This window comes from Coregonus clupeaformis, chromosome 20 (genome assembly GCF_020615455.1).
Source record: "Coregonus clupeaformis isolate EN_2021a chromosome 20, ASM2061545v1, whole genome shotgun sequence".
Taxonomy (NCBI): Eukaryota; Metazoa; Chordata; class Actinopteri; order Salmoniformes; family Salmonidae; genus Coregonus; species Coregonus clupeaformis.
This window is the reverse complement of record NC_059211.1, coordinates 15758691-15781292: the sequence shown is the minus strand read 5'-3', so window position 1 is coordinate 15781292 and position 22602 is coordinate 15758691. Positions and strand designations below refer to the sequence as shown.

At 43.5% G+C, this 22602-nt stretch overlaps 1 protein-coding gene across 5 annotated transcripts in view; it reads right to left on the bottom strand.

Annotated features, from left to right (window-relative positions):
* Positions 1 to 22602, bottom strand: part of LOC121533712 (rab GTPase-activating protein 1-like) — a 170347-nt gene that overhangs the window by 22452 nt on the left and 125293 nt on the right. For 4 of the 5 annotated variants that reach the window (XM_041839880.2, XM_041839882.2, XM_041839883.2 and 1 more), the window contains exons 15-19: positions 22098 to 22172; positions 18892 to 19017; positions 16224 to 16367; positions 13650 to 13691; positions 654 to 782 (exon numbers count right to left, since the gene is read on the bottom strand). In XM_041839880.2, the coding sequence (XP_041695814.2) occupies positions 654 to 782; positions 13650 to 13691; positions 16224 to 16367; positions 18892 to 19017; positions 22098 to 22172 (516 nt within the window). Of the gene's footprint in view, positions 1 to 653; positions 783 to 1435; positions 3603 to 13649; positions 13692 to 16223; positions 16368 to 18891; positions 19018 to 22097; positions 22173 to 22602 lie in introns of those variants that run through there. The other variant, XM_041839884.2, reaches the window with a different exon arrangement.

The window sequence follows — 22602 nt, the reverse complement described above, 5'->3', positions numbered from 1 at the left end:
AGGCTATATGCAGGGGGTACCGGTACCAATTCAATGTGCAGGGGTACGGGTTAGTCAAGGTAATTGAGGTAATATGTAACATGTAGGTAGGGGTAAAGTGACTATGCATAGATAATAAACAGAGAGTAGCAGCAGCGTATGTGAAGAGTGTGAAGGAAGGTGAACGTATGTGTGTGTGTGGCGTCAATATGCATGTGTGTTTTGTGTGTGTGTGTGTGTGTGTGTGTGTCTTGAGCCTTGATGCTCCGGTGTCATCTCTGTGTGCAGGCAGGCAGCCTTGGGCTACTGGGGCCTTCTTCTGACCTCAGCACATTCCCCAAATACCACAGACCTCATTATATTCTCCATGTGGGAGGATGTAGGTACAGTTTACATCTACAACCACACACAGACAGGCTGAGAGATATTGAGAGACCAATAAAGGAAAAAAGTTCACAAGGAATCATCATCATCCGCCGTTCGGCTCTGATGGAAAACCTGGCTGAGAAGTCATCTAGCCAATTCAACTAGACTGACAATTCCACATCTATGAAAATAAAACCGGATTTCGCCCAGTCGGAGGCATAAGCATCTGAGCAGAGCTCACTTTTGGACCAGTGGTCGGTGCAGTGTGTGCATTGCAGGGGAACAGAAAACCGAATAAATGTTCCTACCTTGATGTTACAGGCCTGTTCCATGAGCCTGCGAGCGTTCTCTGCAGCCCGGTAGCGTTTGGGCAGCTGGACCCGGAAGAACTTCAGTGCTCCCTCGAAGTCAGCCTGGAGCAAGTCTTCCTTAGATGTCTGTGGGGAAAAGACAACAAGAGAAGCTCAGCCAATAGAATAGGGTATATATAGTATCCATTCAATTAAATCTGCTTTGTGTTTGGCCCAAACTTTGCACCTGTTTTTTATAGAGGGTATTAAAAATGCAAAGCAAAGGCTTGAAGAAAGAATAAGATATTACGGTTAAGTATGTTGCAGCCTTTTTTGTTTTGCACCTAGAACAAGCGCTTAGTAAATCACAACCAGAGTGCTTATATTTGCAGGGCTGTTACAGAAAGCGTAGAAGTAGCATTTTAGCTCCCTTGACATAAGAAAGTCTGAAAACATGACACTACATCGTCAAACTTCGTCGGGAATAGTAGTATTCTGCAATAATACTACATATCTGTTAGTGTCACATGCCAACAGAGTTAGAACAGGTTGACTACCATGGCAATAACTGCAATAGCGCCACCCGAAGGCATACAATGCATTGTCATAATGATGATCCAAAATTAGACTCACACAAAACACAACATTAACAGCCCAAGCTATTCAACAACATAACTACATTACAAAAACATGTTGAAACATGATTTTCACTAAGGAAAAATCTAACGCCCGCAGTGGCCCTCGCAGGGTAAGATTGGCCAACCCCTCCTATCCAGTCTCAGTCCCTGTCCTAGTCTCACCGCCAGAAGTCGGGGAACGAAGAGGCGGTGGCCCATCCCCAAGAGCCCCATCACCTTACAGACAGAGTCTGTCTCCCCAGCCTTCTCCTCCGCTGAACCCCCTTCCTCTGCCCCCCAGCTGCCCTTCCGCACCGCTGGGGTCATCACCGGGGGTGAGGGTGGGGTGGTGGGGGAAATGGAGGGAGAGGAGGGTGGAGAGCGAGAGGGGGAGGGAGGGTCCCGCTCTGGGGCCAGGGTGGCCAGCGTGCAGTCCGAAGTCCCGGCTACGTCCAAGCTAAGTTCGTATCAGGGTCTGCGAACCCGGGCCAAAACTTGAGGTCAGGGTCCAGCAGAGATGTTTTTCTTTGGCTGTTTAGCAATGCACACTTTACAGACGGTCTTTACAAATGACAGCAGTGACCTTTTGGGGGAAAGAACAGGTCGATAGTTCTGGGCGGTGACACACACAACACAGTGAGGTATCGGATGGGAGCTTCTCTCAAGACTGTCATCCCCGATGATAATACAAACTCGGCAAAAATAGACCATAATTATAATGACTTTCAAAGGTAGAGAGGATCCAGCGGGTTTGAGCAGCATAGAGAATCAGTGAGTTCGTTGGGTTCATCATGTCCATTCAGTAAGCCCCACTGTCAAAGAGACGACACAGCCCCTAGGCCTGATAACACTATAGTCCCTACCTCACAACTGACCAGAGCATCCAGCATAGTGTAGATACGGGGTGCTATCACTGTGATTCAGCCAGAGAAATTTTACACAGTCACGGTTCTGAAAAGATACTGATCCTGTTTCACACTGCTTTTTTCCAAAATTCTAAAAAAAAAACGGGCACGCCGTTGCCTAGCAGCAAAACAGACGGCACATGGTTCGGCGGTTTAAACAGAGGACAGGTAATAAGTCTTCCACTTTCTATCCTCCACTCTCCTCCTTCAAAAGAGAGAGAATCCCTCTTTCACAACCAAGCCCCTATTCCCAGGACTTCGCATAAATGAGAAAAGAAAGCAAGGTACTTTTATATCACCAGTCCTGTTGTAATGATATAGACATATAGGCCACAGCAGGCAAAGTAGATGGATTGAGTTTGCTTCAGAAAGTCCATCTATAAAAATCCCTTCCAAATGATGTAGTCCCTTTACACACACACGAGTGGTCCTTTCTGATGTAAAACACTTTGGAAGCTGAGGGGAGGAAGTGACTAAAGCTTGTTATGTTTGCGTGTGTTTCGATCAGCCACACAGCCTTAGCTAAAAGCTGCTTCCGTCCCAAATGTGACGTCTTGGAGACGTGTTTGTTTACAGCTGACCGGTCCTTACAGTCGATGGTGAATCAGAGTCAGAGAGGAAACAGACGTGGTGCTGGAGATCACATTAGATCAGGGAGAGGCAGAGGAGAGAGGATGGCTCTGGCAGTGAGCTTTAGCAGGACACTGGGCACACAAGCCTGTATGTGCTTGTGTATGCGTGCATCTCTCTTCTTCAGGAAATCCTTCACTTCAACAGAGGAGCACTGAAACAGCCACTGCCCTTTGTTCACAGAAACAGCAAGGCTTCAAAAAGGGACTCCTTCACCTAAGACTCCAGCAGAGCAGACTTCCATAACAAAAACACAGCTAGGGTAGAAATCCTTCCAGTCAAAGTAAAGGTTTCCTTCCAGGTCCTTTGCAGAACAGGAGGGTCCTTTGCTGTGTCTAACAATGATGGTCCAAAGCCTCTGCCAAAAAGGAGAGCAGGGGACCCCTGGAGCCACAGGTCGGGTCACGGATAGGCGAGGCAGGAGGAGAAGCAAAGCACATCGGTGCTCCCTCCTCCCTCCTACAGCACTCACCACCTAAAAGGCCCTGCGATGCTAACAGCTAATGGCTAAGCCTACTGCTCGTGCTGCTCCAATGCAGAAGTCTGGTCTGGGGCTGGGCGGGAGGACGGCTGAGCATGCGCGCAAAACGCAGAGGGAGAGAGACAGAGAGCATGTGACCGAAAGACTGAGAGGTGCTAGAAGACGAGGAGGAGTACAGAGGGAAGGAGGACAGGAGGAGGGGGGAGGGAAGGAGAGTGAGAGGGGGGTCCGTGGGTTGATGCGTTCGTGGTAGACATTGCTGAAAACAAATTTAAAACGGGGCCTCCCCCCTTTTCTGCACTGCTGTTAATGGCTAACGGATGCTACTGCCGCTGCTGTGCGCTCCAAATGGACTACTGCAGACAGGCAGGGGAGGGCAAGTGCACAGAGGGAGGGAGGTGGGGGGGGAGGGGAGAGAGAGAGAGAGAGAGAGAGAGAGAGAGAGAGAGAGAGAGAGAGAGAGAGAGAGAGAGAGAGAGAGAGAGAGAGAGAGAGAGAGAGAGAGAGAGAGAGAGAGAGAGAGAGAGAGAGAGAGAGAGAGAGAGAGAGAGAGAGAGAGAGAGAGAGAGAGAGAGAGAGGAGCGGGAACCTCAGGGGGGAGAATGCCGTCATAACTGACCAATAGAAGAGAGGCAGTGGAACCCCTTTACTCTACCCACTCCCCATCCCTCAAACATACACGTTTATCGCCATCCTCATGGTATCTCCCTTTTAATATACAATCTCTCACACACACAGACAGACACACACACTTCATTGGCATGAAAGCACTACTCTGTTGTTGCCGGAGGCTTTTTAAAATCTAACAACAAACCGTAGTAGGTGTATCATCCCCGAGGAGACACTGTGTAGAGACAGTGTATCAGCTCAAACAGAAGGAGCTATCGCCCTCCCAGTAGCTGCTAGTTCACATCACACATGGTTTCTTCCCACAAAGCACTTTCTCTTTCCTCTCCCTCGCTCTCTTCTGATGTATTTTTCTCTTTATAACCATCTCCCTCTCTCTCTCTCTCATCGCTTTCATTAATAGCAAAGACATCCACCTCTCAATCACTCTCTCTCGCTCTCTCTCTCTCTTCATTTCCCTTTCCACCCGAGGGTCTGATGTAGTGTGAAGAGAAGGACACAGTAGGTTTCTGTGGACATGACACACTCCATATGGTCCTGTTATCCTCACTGTAACCCATTTCCCCTCGGAGTGATTCAACGAAATGACATGGAAAAGTCACATTCGCAGTGCAATCATGACAAACTAAACAACTGAATTGAAACAAGCCACTCTAACTTTATACACAGGTCTAATTGCAAGGTTTTCAAATAGAGACCTTTGTACATTCCAAAATCAATTACATAGTCTCTCTTAAAAAATGTATAGATTTAAAAAACGGAACAACGTCTGATTGCAGTATTACCACAGAAATGGAGGAGTGAAAGGGGGAGAGGGTAGGGGATTTGTTTATTTGGCCTATATTAAAAACCAGACTGAAAAAATTGCATAAATAGGCAAATATACCAGTTTATTTTGAGGACCAAAATGTTGACAGCCGCACAATACAGGTTACAAAATAGCTGGGAATCGATTTTTCAACACACAAAATGGTTGATTTTTCAATGTAAATTATTATACAAAACTCTTGCCACCAACAGAATGTTATACTGTATATATGGGGCATACAACCATCTCAGCTCTGCAGATTTTGCTGCAAAGAAACAATCATTAGGTAACTTATACTGGTATGTAGCTCGTTTCTGGTCACAGGTTCAGGAGAGGCTGAAAAATAACAACATGAATCTAAAACTAAACCTACAAATAGCAATGTTGGGCGATTTGGAAAGCCATAGTCAATCAATTAACAATATAATGAAACTCTTAGCAAAAATATTCATATTTAATTTACAATATGGATACTATGAGATTATAAAAGGTTCAGAATTAATGTAAGATGTATTCATGAATCACAGCACAGCTGAAAAATATATGGCACATGGAAATCAAGAGAGGGTGGTCTACGGAGCTAGATGGGATGGGCTGAGAGTAGCTGGGATTGAAAGCTCATCTGTAATAGTTATGACTGAAAACACCATATATCATGTATATCGTATATGTCTGAGTACCTTTTAATGTGTAATGTGTATATCAAACAACATTTATGTCATGTCATACTGTGTATAAAAGTACCATGTATGTGAAATATATGAATAATGTTTATGTAACAAAATAGCTGTATTTTTGTTACCTCCTGACCTTGGGCAACCATTATCCCATTCATTCCAAGATGAAAAGCTGCCAACTTTACCATGCCGTCAACTTATTGACGCCTTTTCGTTATATCTGAAAAGTATTGCCGGTAACAAAGCATGTACTTTTATTTCCGCCAACGCATTAAATCATGAACATTCTATTGTGGTCCGACATAAAACTCGTCCTCGTCATTCAAAAAGCTTCACAGAATTCTCAATTTAAATGTATGTAGTTCTGTCCTTGAGCTGTTCTTGTCTATTGTCATAGAAATGCTTTGGCATTCCGCTTGGGGGAAGGCAGACTGTGCATCTTCCATTTCATATTTTTTTTCTTGACTAACAGGTAAATATTTAAAAGGACCTTATATTTAGCTAATAAATGATGGGTTAATATGCATACGTTTCTAACTTAAACTACAAATTGCTAGAAGGCCATCTGTCTTCAACCAAAATAACTGGTGGGGAGTTTGAAAGGAGAGAACGTGTGCTATGGTGTGATCACATTGGCTGGTGATGATACATTTACTGCAGTATTAGACCTAATATTTAGCTAATTAATGGTGGGAGCCTGTGCGCAATTAAGCAAGCCGCTCAGCTTTTCCTTTAATACTGGAGTGGCAAAAAGCTATAGGCTACAATATCTTGTTGTGCATTTATGTTTTGCTACGATTAGTCCGATTTAGATAACTGTCTGCTGCTTCTATAAATAAATAAAAAACAGTTGGCGAGGACGTTTGCTAGCAAGCTATCAATGTGCATGCTATCTAACAAAGAGGAGTGAGAGTAAAATAAAATGAAACGTGGATTAAAAAAAGCGACATTTTCAAAGAGGGTGTAATTTCTTTACATTTTTTACATTTTAGTCATTTAGCAGACGCTCTTATCCAGAGCGACTTACAGTTAAGTGAGTGCATACATTTTCATACTGGCCCCCCGTGGGAAACAAACCCACAACCCTGGCGTTGCAAGCGCCATGCTCTACCAACTGAGCTACAGGGGGACCAATGATCCGAGGGAGCAGATTCTATGTTTTCTAAAGCACATACAAGGACCTACAAACAAAATAAATGAGGGCATGGGCTCTGTTTCAAAATTTTACTTTTTGTGTCTTGTCTGTAACTAACTACTGATTTCTTGGCTGCACAGACCAGTAACATAATTAAACTCAAAATATGCTATTCAATTCTTTTGAAAATAAAATGTCTTAGTCTTTGAATGTTTCTTAAAACCTGCTTAAATGAATTAATATTGGATTTCTTTGTGATGTGTATATTCAATGGATTGATTAAAATAGACGCCCACCCACATCGGCACATCCCTACTCCCACTCGTCACCGGTGCCGGCATGCGCACAGGATGTATAAAAGGCTTATGCCAGCAAGAATGTGGTAAAAATGGGACTGTTTGAAAGGTGGTCATAAACGATGGCCAATTGTTTTTTACAGGAAACATACTGTCACAATTCAGTCTGAATTAGGTATATGTGTCTCATCTCGCCCAGCAGTTCTGTCTATGGACTGCAGAGGGAGACATATGCAACTATTCCACTCTCACACCACATTCCTCCATATACATCATATACTGACTGACATAGCAGACACTCTTCCCATGCATTTACTCTGTATTACTCAACACTGCAGAAAAGTGTTTCAGTGAAAAGGTTACTAAATAAGAGAGAGGATGGGGGTCCGTATCTTGAGTCTGGTAAAAAAAAACAAAAGGAAAATATATATTTTTTAATTTTCTCAAATTAGTTAGAATTTGGGGTGGATGAACTGATCCTAGATCTGTAGTTAAGAGCAACTTCTACCTCCATATGAACCTTAGCACAGTGTCAATCTTGGAGGTCAAAAAGCTTCTCAGAGTGCTGAGGTAAGATCAGGTCCCCCTATCCATATAATCTTATTCAATGCGATCTAAAAGGCTAAACAGATCTTATATGAAATAAAATGTTATTTGTCACATGCTTCATAAACTAACATGCCCTTCCCAACAATGCAGAGAGAAAAATTGAGAAACAATAGTGAGGAATAAATGCACAATGAGTCGAACGATAACGTGGCTATATACACAGGGTACCAGTACAGAGTCAATGATAACGTGGCTACATACACAGGGTACCAGTACAGAGTCAATGTTGTTGTTGTTTTTAAATCGCACTGCTTTGCTTTATCTTGGCCAGGTCACAGTTGTAAATGAGAACTTGTTATCAACTGGCTTACCTGGTTAAATAAAGGTGAAATAAAAAAATTAAAAAAGAGTCAATGATAACGTGGCTATATACACAGGGTCCCAGTACTGAGTCAACGATAACGTGGCTACATACACAGGGTACCAGTACTGAGTCAACGATAACGTGGCTACATACACAGGGTACCAGTACAGAGTCATTAATAACATGGCTATATTCACAGGGTACCAGTACCGAGTCAATGATAACGAGGCTATATTCACAGGGTACCAGTACCCAGTCAACGATAACGTGGCTATATACACAGGGTACCAGTACCGCGTCAACGATAACGTGGCTATATACACAGGGTACCAGTACAGAGTCAATGATAACGTGGCTACATACACAGGGTACCAGTACAGAGTCAATGATAACGTGGCTACATACACAGGGTACCAGGACAGAGTCAATAATAACATGGCTATATTCACAGGGTACCAGTACCGAGTCAACGATAACGTGGCTATATTCACAGGGTACCAGTAACTGAGTCAACGATAACGTGGCTATAGTCATAGGGTTCCAGTAACTGAGTCAACGATAACGTGGCTATATACACAGGGTACCAGTACCAAGTCAATGATAACGTGGCTTGCGAAAGTATTCACCCCCCTTGGCATTTTTCCTATTTTGTTGCCTTACAACCTGGAATAAAAATGGATTTTATGGGGGTTTGTATCATTTGATTTACACAACATGCCTACCACTTTGAAGATGCAAAATATTTTTTCTTGTGAAACAGACAAGAAATAAGACAAAAAAACAGAAAACTTGAGCGTGCATAACTATTCATCTCCCCAAAGTCAATACTTTGTAGAGCCACCTTTTGCAGCAATTACAGCTGCAAGTCTCTTGGGGTATGTCTCTATAAGCTTGGCACATCTAGCCACTGGGATTTTTGCCCATTCTTCAAGGCAAAACTGCTCCAGCTCCTTCAAGTTGGATGGGTTCCGCTGGTGTACTGCAATCTTTAAGTCATACCACAGATTCTCAGTTGGATTGAGGTCTGGGCTTTGACTAGGCCATTCCAAGACATTTAAATGTTTCCCCTTAAACCACTCAAGTGTTGCTTTAGCAGTATGCTTAGGGTCATTGTCCTGCTGGAAGGGGAACCTCCGTCCCAGTCTCAAATCTCTGGAAGACTGAATCCGGTCTCCCTCAAGAATTTCCCTGTATTTAGCGCATCCGTCATTCCTTCAATTCTGACCAGTTTCCTAGTCCCTGCCGATGAAAAACATTCCCACAGCATGATGCTGCCACCACCATGCTTCACTGTGGGGATGGTGTTCTCAGGGTGATGAGAGGTGTTGGGCTTGCGCCAGACATAGCGTTTTCCTTGATGGCCAAAAAGCTACATTTTAGTCTCATCTGACCAGAGTACCTTCTTCAATATGTTTGGGGAGTCTCCCACATGGCTTTTGGCGAACACCAAACGTGTTTGCTTATTTTTTTCTTTAAGCAATGGCTTTTTTTCTGGCCACTCTTCCGTAAAGCCCAGCTCTGTGGAGTGTACGGCTTAAAGTGGTTCTATGGACAGATAATCCAATATCCTCTGTGGAGCTTTGCAGCTCCTTCAGGGTTATCTTTGGTCTCTTTGTTGCCTCTCTGATTAATGCCCTCCTTGCCTTGTCTGTGAGTTTTGGTGGGCGGCCCTCTCTTGGCATGTTTGTTGTGGTGCCATATTCTTTCAATTTTTTAATAATGGATTTAAATTGTGCTCCGTGGGATGTTCAAAGTTTCAGATATTTTTTTATAACCCAACCCTGATCTGTACTTTTCCACAACTTTGTCCCTGACCTGTTTGGAGAGCTCCTTGGTCTTCATGGTGCCGCTTGCTTAGTGGTGTTGCAGACTCTGGGGCCTCTCAGAACAGGTGTATATATACTGAGATCATGTGACAGATCATGTGACAGTTAGATTGTACACAGGTGGACTTTATTTAACTAATTTTGTGACTTCTGAAGGTAATTGGTTGCACCAGATCTTATTTAGGGGCTTCATAGCAAAGGGGGTGAATACATATGCACGCACCACTTCTCCGTTATTTATGTTTTAGCATTTTTTGAAACAAGTTATTTTTTTCATTTCACTTCACCAATTTGGACTATTTTGTGTATGTCCATTACATGAAATCCAAATAAAAATCAATTTAAATTACAGGTTGTAATGCAACAAAATAGGAAAAACGCGAAGGGGGATGAATACTGTGTCCCATAATGTACCTACATTCCATACAGAACCAGGCTAATAATCTTTCAAATTAGCATGCCCTTGCAGGGCTTGACATTCAGGTATATTTACCAGTGGGACACCGGGCCAGTGCCAACTGAAAGCTACTGGCCCGAATGAAAAGAATACTGGCACGTGAAAGCAGATGATGCGTGCATCATTTAAATGTCATCTTTAATTTGCAGGCTGAGCAAGTAGCCTATAATGACCTACCCTCCATATACAAATAATTACATTTTAACTTGCCAATATCATTATTGATTGTTTGGAAGCGGAAAAAACATTTGCGCAACATCAAAAAGGGTATTTTTGGTAGCGATTTTCAACAGCCTGTTGTAGGGCCTTTTAAAATCAGTTTTATCTTTTGGTAAATTCCGTTTTCCAGGTTTTATTTTTTTATATAAAAAAGCAAAAATGTGATGTTCTAAGCCCACAACAATGCTTAAACCACATCAAGAGACCACTTTTGAGGTATAGGAACAATAAACATTAAAAAAAAGGAGGGTGTCGTTGCCCTTTAATTCAATTGTGCGCCTAGCAAGAGACCGTTGTGTTTGGCTAGCAGTGTTTTTGTACTGTACAATGTAGGCTACATGTGATGGCAGAGTATGCACACAAATGGCCCACGATTGATACAAATCATCATGATATCTTTCTGCCAGGTAGGCCTACTTTGCAGTCAACATTTAATTGGGAAGATTTTTTGGGAAAGCCTTTAGAAATGTTAATTCAAACAGGGCATGATGGCTGAATTGTGCATCAAAGATTCAACCAAGACTTCGGACCAAACTTTTTGAATACCTGGTCTGCATACCCATTGCTGTTTGAATACATCTTGATCTCATATATATATATATATATATACACAAGTATTTGATACACTGCCGATTCTGCAGGTTTTCCTACTTACAAAGCATGTAGAGGTCTGTAATTTTTATCATAGGTACACTTCAACTGTGAGAGACGGAATCTAAAACAAAGATTTTTAAGTAATTAATATGCATTTTATTGCATGACATAAGTATTTGATACATCAGAAAAGCAGAACTTAATATTTGGTACAGAAACCTTTGTTTGCAATTACAGAGATCATACGTTTCCTGTAGTTCTTGACCAGGTTTGCACACACTGCAGCAGGGATTTTGGCCCACTCCTCCATACAGACCTTCTCCAGATCCTTCAGGTTTCGGAGCTGTCGCTGGGCAATACAGACTTTCAGTTCCCTCCAAAGATGTTCTATTGGGTTCAGGTCTGGAGACTGGCTAGGCCACTCCAGGACCTTGAGATGCTTCTTACGGAGCCACTCCTTAGTTGCCCTGGCTGTGTGTTTCGGGTCGTTGTCATGCTGGAAGACCCAGCCACGACCCATCTTCAATGCTCTTACTGAGGGAAGGAGGTTGTTGGCCAAGATCTCACGATACATGGCCCCATCCATCCTCCCCTCAATACAGTGCAGTCGTCCTGTCCCCTTTGCAGAAAAGCATCCCCAAAGAATGATGTTTCCACCTCCATGCGCTGGCTTGAGCAGGGGGACCTTGCGTGCGCTGCAGGATTTTAATCCATGACAGCGTAGTGTGTTACTAATGGTTTTCTTTGAGACTGTGGTCCCAGCTCTCTTCAGGTCATTGACCAGGTCCTGCCGTGTAGTTCTGGGCTGATCCCTCACCTTCCTCATGATCATTAATGCCCCACGAGGTGAGATCTTGCATGGAGCCCCAGACCGAGGGTGATTGACCGTCATCTTAAACTTCTTCCATTTTCTAATAATTGCGCCAACAGTTGTTGCCTTCTCACCAAGCTGCTTGCCTATTGTCATGTAGCCCATCCCAGCCTTGTGCAGGTCTACAATTTTATCCTTGATGTCATTACACAGCTCTCTGGTCTTGGCCATTGTGGAGAGGTTGGAGTCTGTTTGATTGAGTGTGTGGACAGGTGTCTTTTATACAGGTAACGAGTTCAAACAGGTGCAGTTAATACAGGTAATGAGTGGAGAACAGGAGGGCTTCTTAAAGAAAAACGAACAGGTCTGTGAGAGCCGACATTCTTACTGGTTGGTAGGTGATCAAATACTTATGTCATGCAATAAAATGCAAATTAATTACTTAAAAATCATACAATGTGATTTTCTGGATTTTTGTTTTAGATTCCGTCTCTCACAGTTGAAGTGTACCTATGATAAAAATTACAGACCTCTACATGCTTTGTAAGTAGGAAAACCTGCAAAATCAGCAGTGTATCAAATACTTGTTCTCCCCACTGTAGGTCCTGGATGGCAGGAAGCTTGGCCCCAGTGATGTACTGGGCCATACGCACTACCCTCTGTAGCGCCTTACGGTCAGATGCCGAGCAGTTGCCATAGCAAGCGGTGATTCAACCCGTAAGGATGCTCTCGATAGGGCAGTTGTAGAACTTTTTGAGGATCTGGGGACCCATGCCAAATCTTTTCAGTCTCCTGAGGGGGAAAAGGTGTTGTCGTGCCCTCTTCACGACTGTCTTGATGTGTTTGGACCATGATAGTTCGTTGGTGATGTGGACAACAACGAACTTGAAACTCTCCACCCGCTCCACTACAACACCGTCGATGTTAATGGGGGCCTGTTTGGCCAGCCATTTCCTGTAGTCCATGATCAGCTCCTTTGTCTTGCTCACATTGAGGGAGAGGTTGTTGTCTTGGCACCACACTGCCAGGTCTCTGACCTCTTCCCTATAGGCTGTCTCATCGTTGTCGTTGATCAGGCCTACCACTGTTGTGTCGTCAGTAAACGTAATGAGTGCAGAGCAGCGCGTGTGCACATTTGTTGATATTCTTTGCTAGTTAGCAAGTTATTAGCCCAGTTATAGATAAGTATAGGTCAGCAATGGGGAATTACTGTAAAACGTGTAGGCTACATTTCAAGCTGTCTTTGAAAAGCCAGTCAGGTCAAACTTAATTAAAGGGGCAGTGTTGTATTTTGAAACGGGCTTGAAAATGCAAATAAGCCAATAGGCAGAGGGGTAGCTTATATTATTACCATACAGAGAATTATACAATTTTCTTTTCTTTTGTAAAATGGTTTCTTGCATCATTCAACGCAATACAATGCAATTTACAGTCACCTATTTGGCCCATGGTGTTACAGACCAAATAAAAAGTCCTTTATAATATAAAAACATTTTTAAAAGTCTCATGCAATGTAGGCCTGCATTGAACACCACATATAGGCTACTGTAGGCTATATCATAGAAATCAAAAGCTATTTCCATGTGAAAATGTTATGGGATTTGCTTCACTGGTTTTGTTGGTAGGCCTACATTATGCTCAAATAGCCACAATAGCCTATTATTGGCTACCGTCTAAAACTGTAAGGGTACAGCCTCAGTGTTCACTGTAAACATGCGCCGGAAGTTGAACACAATTCTTACAACATTCAAGTTTCCGCTCACAATACCTAAGCCTTGCTCAATGCCCCCAGAATTTTGAGGGGACATTGGTCACAAATGCGAGTGTTTTGGTCGCAGTTTAGAGCCCTGACTCAAAAGCCTGACTCCAGAGACTCTTTGTGAATACAGGCCCTGGTCTAGGTCTCTGATGTGTGTGTGCTTCGTCTAACACCATTACAGGATTTGTCTGTAATTTCAAATCTAAGGAATTGATTGGAACCCCAGTAAATTAATCAAAGTAAAGGAAGTCAATCATACCTTGAGGAGGGCCAGGGCCACGTTGAAGATGATGTTCAGACCCTAAGGAAGAGAAGATTATTATATTGTCAATTGTCACTGGACATAGTCTTCACACACACACAGCTCAGACCATCACCTAAACACATCTGTCATACAGTGGTGTTAGATAAGGCATGGATCAATTGTTCTCACCAACTGTCTTCATATCAACGGCTTTACCATTTAAAAGTCATGCCAATAAACCATGTAGTAAATGTTAATGTTTTCTTGCTATAGGCTTAATAAGGTTAAAATGATCTTCAAAATGAAAGACTCCTTCTAATAAATACTTATGAAAGTGCTGTGCAGCATTCGTGTTAGGGCTAAGAAAAAACCCACTTAAAAAAAATGACGTAATGATCCTTGTTGTACCGGTGGAATGCATGTGTGGCTATCAACCCATCTAATGTTGTACGTTCATTCATGACATCATCTGTATGCATACGCGCTGGAAAATAAACTGTCCTTTGGGGATAAAGAGGACTCCTTAGGAAACGTTATGGTAACATTACACTCATGTTAATGGAACGCCCACCTCTGAGGATGCAAAGGCACCCCGACTGCCAGTACCGAGTGACATAATCATCTTGAAGTGAAACAGACAGTCCCTCTCACAGACAGGTGGGGCTGCATCATGGCCACAGAGTGACGAATGAATGAATGACACACACACACACATACACACACAGAGATAGAGCGAGAGGGGAGAGAGAGAAATTGTAAGAAGGAGTAAGGGACAAGGGTCATAGACTAACAGATAGAGGGAGAACACCAAAAGGAGAAAGCAAGAGAGAGCGACAAAGAGAGAGAGCGACAAAGAGAGAGGGCGACAAAGAGAGAGAGCGACAAAGAGAGAGAAAAACAGAGGGAGAGCTAGCGAAAGAGAGGCGTGAGGGAGAGCAAGCGAAACAGAGCGAGAGAGGGTGAGAGAGGATGAGAGAGGGAGCGAGTGAGAGAGAGAGAGAGGGAAGGAGAGAGCGTGGATGCTGAAGTCAACTCCGCATGGGAACACCTGTCTCCATCGCTCCGACACCCCGTTCACATGGCAACTGTGCTAAAAATATCTCCCCATCTCTATAAATAACTGAGGAAAGGGCCTCTCTTTCTCCCCCTCTTCCCCTCCCCTTCCTCCCTCCATCTCTCACTTTCTTTCTCAAAAGGCTCTAGATGGCGCTGGGGTGTCGGGGAGTCAGAGAGCGAGAGAGAGGGAGGGTGGTGTGTGTGTGTAGACTGAGTGAGTGTGTGTGTGGAGTGAGTATGTGAGTGAGTGTGTGTGTGTGTGTGTGGAGTGAGTGAGTGTGTGTTTGAACACAGTCTACCGACAAACTTTCACATGCAGCGTGCCATACTAAGCTGGAGCCAAACAGAGTCAGCAAGTGTGAGAGGAGGTTTTATTGTTGAGGAGAAACACACAGTCAGGCGCACTTGCACACACACCTCGCACCACACAGACACACCTTGCGGCACACACACAAACCTCGCACCACACACATACACTGGCACGGATACACAGAGAGCGAGAGAGAGAGAGGTGTGGAGAAATGAAAGGGAAGACAACACAGGAGCACACAATCAAAGGAGAAGAGAGAGAGAGAGAGAGAGAGAGAGAGAGAGAGAGAGAGAGAGAGAGAGAGAGAGAGAGAGAGAGAGAGAGAGAGAGAGAGAGAGAGAGAGAGAGAGAGAGAGAGAGAGAGAGAGAGAGAGAGAGAGAGAGAGAGAGAGAGAGAGAGAGAGAGAGAGAGAGAGAGGAGTGACAATGACAACATAGAAATCAGATTGAGGCATGGGTAAAGCCCAGAACAATAAGAAAGAGAGACAGAGGTATGGAGAAGGAGAGAAGTAGAGAAAGAGAGATATATTAGAAGGAGGCAGAGGAGAGAGAAGCAGATTCTCATCACACGGCTCAATGGCTGAGAAACGCCAAGGAAACTATTAATTGTTCTGCCCGGGGGACGAGAGAGGGTGGGAGAGGGGGATGAAAGGAGAGAGGAGGAGAGGAAGAAGAGAGAGAATCACAGAGAGAGAGAGGTAAGGAGAGAGAGAGGGTGAAGAAAAAGGGAGGAGGAGAGGAAGTGAGAAAAGCACAGAGAAAGAGACAAAGGCCCAAGTTTCCCTTCTCTCCTGTGGTACCAGGTCTAAAGGAGGGCTGAGAAGAGAAATAGGCAGAGGGTATACTACTATCTTGAAGGGCCTTTGGGGATTTGATGGGTTTATCGTGCTAGAATGGTTCTCACTTCTCATTGTCGTTATTGTTCCAAGGTAAACATTAGCTTTAAGGAGGTACAAAAAGGTGTGTGAATAGTGAAGAGTCGTGTAGAGTTGTTCAAAGCCTAGGGTGGTAGATGGAAGGGTGAGAGTAAGGTTAAGATTAGTGCTTACCAACAGCAGTTTGGGTTAGGAGTAGGGTTAGGGTGAGGCCCAGTGTTGGGGTTAACAGTAGGGTTAAGGTAAGAGCCAGTGTTGAGGTTAGGACTAGGAGTAGGACCAGTATTGGGTAAGTGTTGGGGTTAGGAGTAGTGCTAAAATGATATTCAATGTTGTCAAACTTCTTACCTCACACAGTAGCAGGTCAGTGATGTGGAAGACCATGCAGAGGGGGAACTTGGCAGTGAAGAGTGTGAGGAACCACTGAGATGCGTACATGTGGGCCTCCAGGTTCAGCTCCTGGAAGTGGGACCACAGCTCTGGGAGCTGCTCCTAGAGATGGGAGGACAGGAGAGAGGAGAGGAAAGAGTTCATTTCACGTACTATACACTGAGTATAGAAAACATTAAGAACATGACATAGGCTGACCAGGTGAAAGCTATGATCCCTTATTGATGTCACTTGTTAAATCCACTTGAATCAGTGTAGATGAAGGGGAGGAGACAGGTTAAAGAAGGATTTTTAAGCCTTGGGACAATTGAGACATGGATTGTGTATGTGTGCCATTCATAGGGTGAATGGGCAAGACAAAAGATTTAAGTGCCTTTGAAGGGGGTATGGTAGGTGCCAAGCGCACCGGTTTGTATCAAGAACTCTAAGTAAGAGTGCATCACACAGAGGGGAGAGCGTTCATTTCACAGTACTATATGTCAGGCAGTCAACCAATCGAGAGAGAAGAGTGAGTGAGAGTAAGAGAGGGAGAGAGAGCGAGAGCGAGAGAAAAAGTTGGTCTTAAATGCCATGCCGAGCGTAGCTACATCCGACTTTGGGATCAGATTTGAAACCTGTTGCACCAACAAAATAATAAGACTAGTTGTAGCTATGTCCGGCGTAAGCAATGCTCATTCTTGAGATTTGATACTTCATAATGATGGTTGCTAGGCAGCGCCAGTTACTAGGCTGTTACCATCCTCGTGGCAGTTTGCGAGGCATGTCACTTCGACCATCACGTCGCAAAGACCACGGTCAATCACTACGCATGCACATTTTCTTAACCACAACTGGATGGATCCATAAAGAATTAACTGGATGGATCCATAAATAATTATTGCGGGAATAAATATCACTGAATTAAAAAAATATTGCAATAATAGGCTAATGCAATTCAAGACATATTCTAAATGGTTGCTTACAGAAAGTCCCAAAGTTATCCAACCGTACATGCTAAGCAATAATATCCAATAATAGTGTGGTCAACGAGATAATTTCAGCACCGTTTTGATTGGGACAGCGCCATCGCGCTGCTTTGAGACAAGCATGGGGACTTGTCTTGATAAATCAATGTCAGATTTTTGTTTTCACTGAATCTCCATTTAGATATTTGGTTACAATTAGACTGGGAAAATGCTAGCTAGCTAAGTTGAGGTGAGTATTCATCATCATTAGTCGAGTTTGTTCATCTATTAGCAGGACTGATCAGAACATTTTGCTAGCATGTTATGTAGCGTAGTAGTCGATTATTTTGCTCTTCACTCGCATAGTAGCCTAGGCCTACTCCCCGACCAAAAGCCTGTGACTTGTCGGATAATCAATCAATGGGATTTTGTTTCACTGAATCTCCGTCTGTATATTTGGTTAATTGATCTCTGGCTGGGTAAATAATTGGCGGTGCACCTCTGTTTGCTCATCTATCACGGATCAGAAACGTTCAGCATGCTAATCATACTAATAACACTTCGGCACCCAGCCCAGTGTGGAAATGTAGTGTGGAAATGTAGTGAGGAAATGTAAGAAGAGCAGGGTTGGCGGAAACAGTGACTATGTCCCAAATGGCACCCTATTCCCTAGATCGGGGTAGGCAACCCTGGTCCTGGAGGGCCGCAGGCTTTGTTTGTTGAATTTAGGCAGTCACTAAACTGATTAATTAGCTCAGTTGGTCTTGTGTGGTGGAACAGTCCTAGTTGTTCCTAGTTGGAACAAAATCCTGCAGGTACCTACGGCACTCCAGGAACGGGGTTGCCTACCCCTGCCCTAGATAGTGGGATGCAGACATTCTTTGCTGTGAACACTGGCTTCCTTCCACCTGTATGCCAACCCTTAGCTATCAATGCTCATACTCCTTAGCTTCGGGAGCTTGTCAATACTAACCCAGTGCAGCTTGGTGCTGAAAAAAAGCCGACTTAGGAGGCTAACGAGGATTTCCGTACAAAATTAAACTCCAATTTGGAATGGATTCATCCTAATATCTAACCTACCACTGGCACTTACATGAATAGTCAGTCAGTGTTCTTTATAAGGTGCATGGACCATGGGTGAGAGTCTGCAGATACACACACATGCTGATCCAGTGGTGGAAAAATACCCAATTGTCATACTTGAGTAAAAGTAAAGATACCTTAATAGAAAATGATTCAAGTAAAAGTGAAAGTCACCCAGTAAAATAGTACTTGAGTAAAAGTCTAAAAGTATTTGGTTTTAAATATACTGAAGTCTCAAAAGTAAATGTAATTGCTAAAATATACTTAAGTAGTAAAAGTAAAAGTATGAATCATTTCAAATTCCTTATAATAAGCAAACCAGATGGCACCATTGTTTTTATTTTAATTTTTTCGGATAGCCAGGTGAACACTCCTACTCTCAGACATGGGTGTCAGGGAAAATGTATGGAGTAAAAAGTACATTATTTTATTTTGGAATGTAGGGAAGTAAAAGCAAAAGTAGTCCCAAAAAAATTGTAAAGTACAGATACCACCAAAAACTACTTAAGTTGTACTTGAAAGTATTTTTACTTAAGTACTTTACACCACTGCGCTGATGATGTGCGTATGTACACACACACTAAGATAAGAAAGCTAACCTGAAGCAGTCGTTCTAGCTGGAAGAACTTGCAGTGCAGGTCCTCAAAGTTCTTCTTGTAGAGCTCCCTCAGGCCGTACTCATACATGATCTTCACCAGCACACAGAATGCCTGCTCCTCAGGCATCTACATCCACAGGACGGAACAGAACCAGAAGAGGGTTAGATAGAATACGAACGGAGGGATGACAGAAGATGTGTGGGAAACAGGAAGGTAGGGGCGGCAGGTAGCTTAGTGGTTAAGAGCGTTGTACCAGTAACCGAAAGGTCGCTGGTTCTAATCCCCAAGCCGACTAGGTGAAAAATCTGTCGATGTGCCCTTGAGCAAGGCACTTAACCCTAATTGCTTCTGTAAGTCGCTCTGGATAAGAGCGTCTGCTAAATGACCAATTTATTTAATTATAGCAAGTCAAGTTGTTTCCTTCTATTCCTTGACTTATTTGATTTTACAAATGTCAACATAAAACAGGATATAGTTAAGATATATACACTACCGGTCAAAAGTTTTAGAACACCTACTCATTCAAGGGTTTTTCTTTATTTTTACTATTTTCTACATTGTAGAATAATAGTGAAGACATCAAAACTATGAAATAACACATATGGAATCATGTAGTATGCAGTAAAGTGTTAAACAAATCAAAATATATTTTATATATTCTTCAAATAGCCACCCTTTGCCTTGATGACAGCTTTGCACACTCTTGGCATTCTCTCAACCAGCTTCATGAGGAATGCATTTCAATTAACAGGTGTGCCTTTTTAAAAGTTAATTTGTGGAATTTCTTACCTTCTTAATGCGTTTGAGCCAATCAGTTGTGTTGTGACAAGGTAGAGGGGGTATACAGAAGATAGTCCCGTGTAGCTCAGTTGGTAGAGCATGGCGGTTGCAATGCCAGGGTTGTGGGTTCGATTCCCACGGGGGATTAGTATGAAAATGTATGCACTCACTACTGTAAGTCGCTCTGGATAAGAGTGTCTGCTAAATGACTAAAATGTAAAATGTAATAGCCCTATTTGGTAAAATACCAACTCCATATTATGGCAAGAACAGATCAAATAAGCAAAGAGAAACGACAGTCCATCATTAATTTAAGATATGAAGGTCAGTCAATACTGAACATTTCAAGAACTTTGAACGTTTCTTCAAGTGCAGTTGCTGAAACTGGCTCTCATGAGGACCGCCACAGGAATGAAAGACCCAGAGTTCCTTCTGCTGCAGAGGATAAGTTAATCAGAGTTACCAACCTCAGAAATTGCAGCCCAAATAAATGCTTCACAGAGTTCAAGGGAGCCCAGCGGTCTAAGGCACTGCATCTCAGTGCTTGAGGCGTCACAACAGACCCCCTGGTTCGATTCCAGGCTGTATCACAACCGGCAGTGATTGGGAGTCCCATAGGGCGGCGCACAATTGGCCCAGCGTCGTCCGGGTTTGGCCGGTGTAGGCCGTCATTGTAAATAAGAATGTATTCTTAACTGACTTGCCTAGTTAAATAATCTATTAAGGTTCCAACCGCCGTGTCTTTGTGAGATGCGGTGTGGGTGAACGGATGATCTCTGCATGTGTATTTCCCACCGTAAAGCATGGAGGAGGTGGTGTTATGGTGTGGGGGTGCTTTGCTGGTGACACTGTCTGTGATTTATTTAGAATTCAAGGCACACTTAACCAGCATGGCTACCACAGCATTCTGCAGCGATACGCCATCCCATCTGGTTTGGGCTTAGTGGGACTATCATTTGTTTTTCAACAGGACAATGACCCAACACACCTCCAGGCTGTGTAAGGGCTATGTTACCAAGAAGGAGAGTGATGGAGTGCTGCATCAGATGACCTGGCCTCCACAATCCCCCGACCTCAACCCAATTGAGATGGTTTGGGATGAGTCGGACCGCAGAGTGAAGGAAAAGCAGCCAACAAGTGCTCAGCATATGTGGGAACTCCTTCAAGACTGTTGGAAAAGCATTCCAGGTGAAGCTGGTTGAGAGAATGGCAAGAGTGTGCAAAGCTGTCATCAAGGCAAAGGGTGGCTATTTGAAGAATCTCAAAATATATTTTGATTTGTTTAACACTTTTTTGGGTACTAGATGATTCCATATGTGTTATTTCATAGTTTTGATGTCTTCACTATTATTCTACAATGTAGAAAATAGTAAAAATAAAGAAAAACCCTTGAATGAGTAGGTGTTCTAAAACTTTTGACCAGTAGTATATAATGTCGACATTTAATCTCTAAGGCTTTTCTCAATAGACAATGCACTGCCACAAACATAAGTAGGATAAATTCTTGGTGGAATTTATTGTCACTTGAAAGTGTTGTCTGTCTGTAGATTGAGAGGGACGTTTCCTCCAAACATTCTTTGTCCCACTGGGGAAGAGTTGGGAAACAGTTGGAGCAAAAGAGGAAGGTGAGAGAGGGACTAAAAGAGAAAGGAGGATGAGGTGTGTGAGTAAGAGAAGCAAGGTGAGAATCTGGTGTGTTTGAAAGAAAGCCAGAAGGTGGGAGTGTCAGTGTGAAATACACGGGGTGTGATTATGTCCACCCCCCTCTTTAATGTGTGAGAGAGCGAGCGCGAAAGAGAGAGATACACCCACACACACACAGAGCAGAGGGTATTTAATCAGGGTGACAGTGTGTGTGTCCTGGGCTGAGACAGACGCAGCCATTAATATTCCTGACACTTCCCCTGCCTTCCAAAGGGGATCTCTCTTTCTCTCACCCTCTCTTTTCTCTCCTCCTCTCCTCTCCCTCCATTTATTCTTTATTACTCATCCTCTCTGCACTGTTCCCTCTCCACAATTCTCACGCCATCTCTTTCTATCCCTCCTTCCCACCTCCCTCTCTCACGTCGTCTCTCCTTCATTCTCTCTTGTTCCCAGTCATCCTCCTGTCAGATTTACTGGCCTGTTCACTTATTCACTCCATTCTGGCTGCACTCTCCTCCCTCTGCTCAACCTTAACTTTCCTTCATTCCCTCTCCATCGTTCTCACTCTCAGTCCTAATACAACAGGCTGTTAATAAGTGCACTCAGGATAAGTGCAATATTTTCCCAGAGCCAATTCAACACATTTTTTCTATTTCATTGTCAGTGTAGATTTTTGTTAGAATTGTATTTTGTAGAACTGTTCGGTTTGTTTGGGTAGACTTTAGTCTCAACTCCTCTCTGTGGTTCCATAGACGTTGTATTGACGTTTGATCCCCACGTACATGCAGTAGTAGCACAGCAGCCAGGAAGGACTGTCCCTGACAGTAGCCAATCTCCTCATCGTAGACTGAATAGGCCTGGAACACAGAGCGGAGAGGGGACAACGTTAGGCAATAGGTACTTCATACCAAACAATGAACAAGAAACTGTGTGTGTGTGTGTGCGTGCGTGTGTTTGTGTAGCATGCATGTAACATATTGAACAAGTTGTTTGTTAAAGTGTGACACTAAATATTCACTGTAAATTCCCAAATCTCTGACATTCAACAGGTCTCTAAGTGTTTCAGAGAGAAAGTGCTTTTGACATGCTAAGGTGTTCCGTTTGTTATTTGTGGTTTCAACTTGCTCAACCTCTGCAGTTTCACAGTTTTAGACAAAAACTGAGTATACAAAACATTAGGAACACACCCCCCTCCTTTTGCCTTCAGAACAGCCTCAATTTGCCGGGGCACGGACTCTACAAGATGTCGAAAGCGTTCCAGAGGGATGCTGGCCCATGTTGACTCCA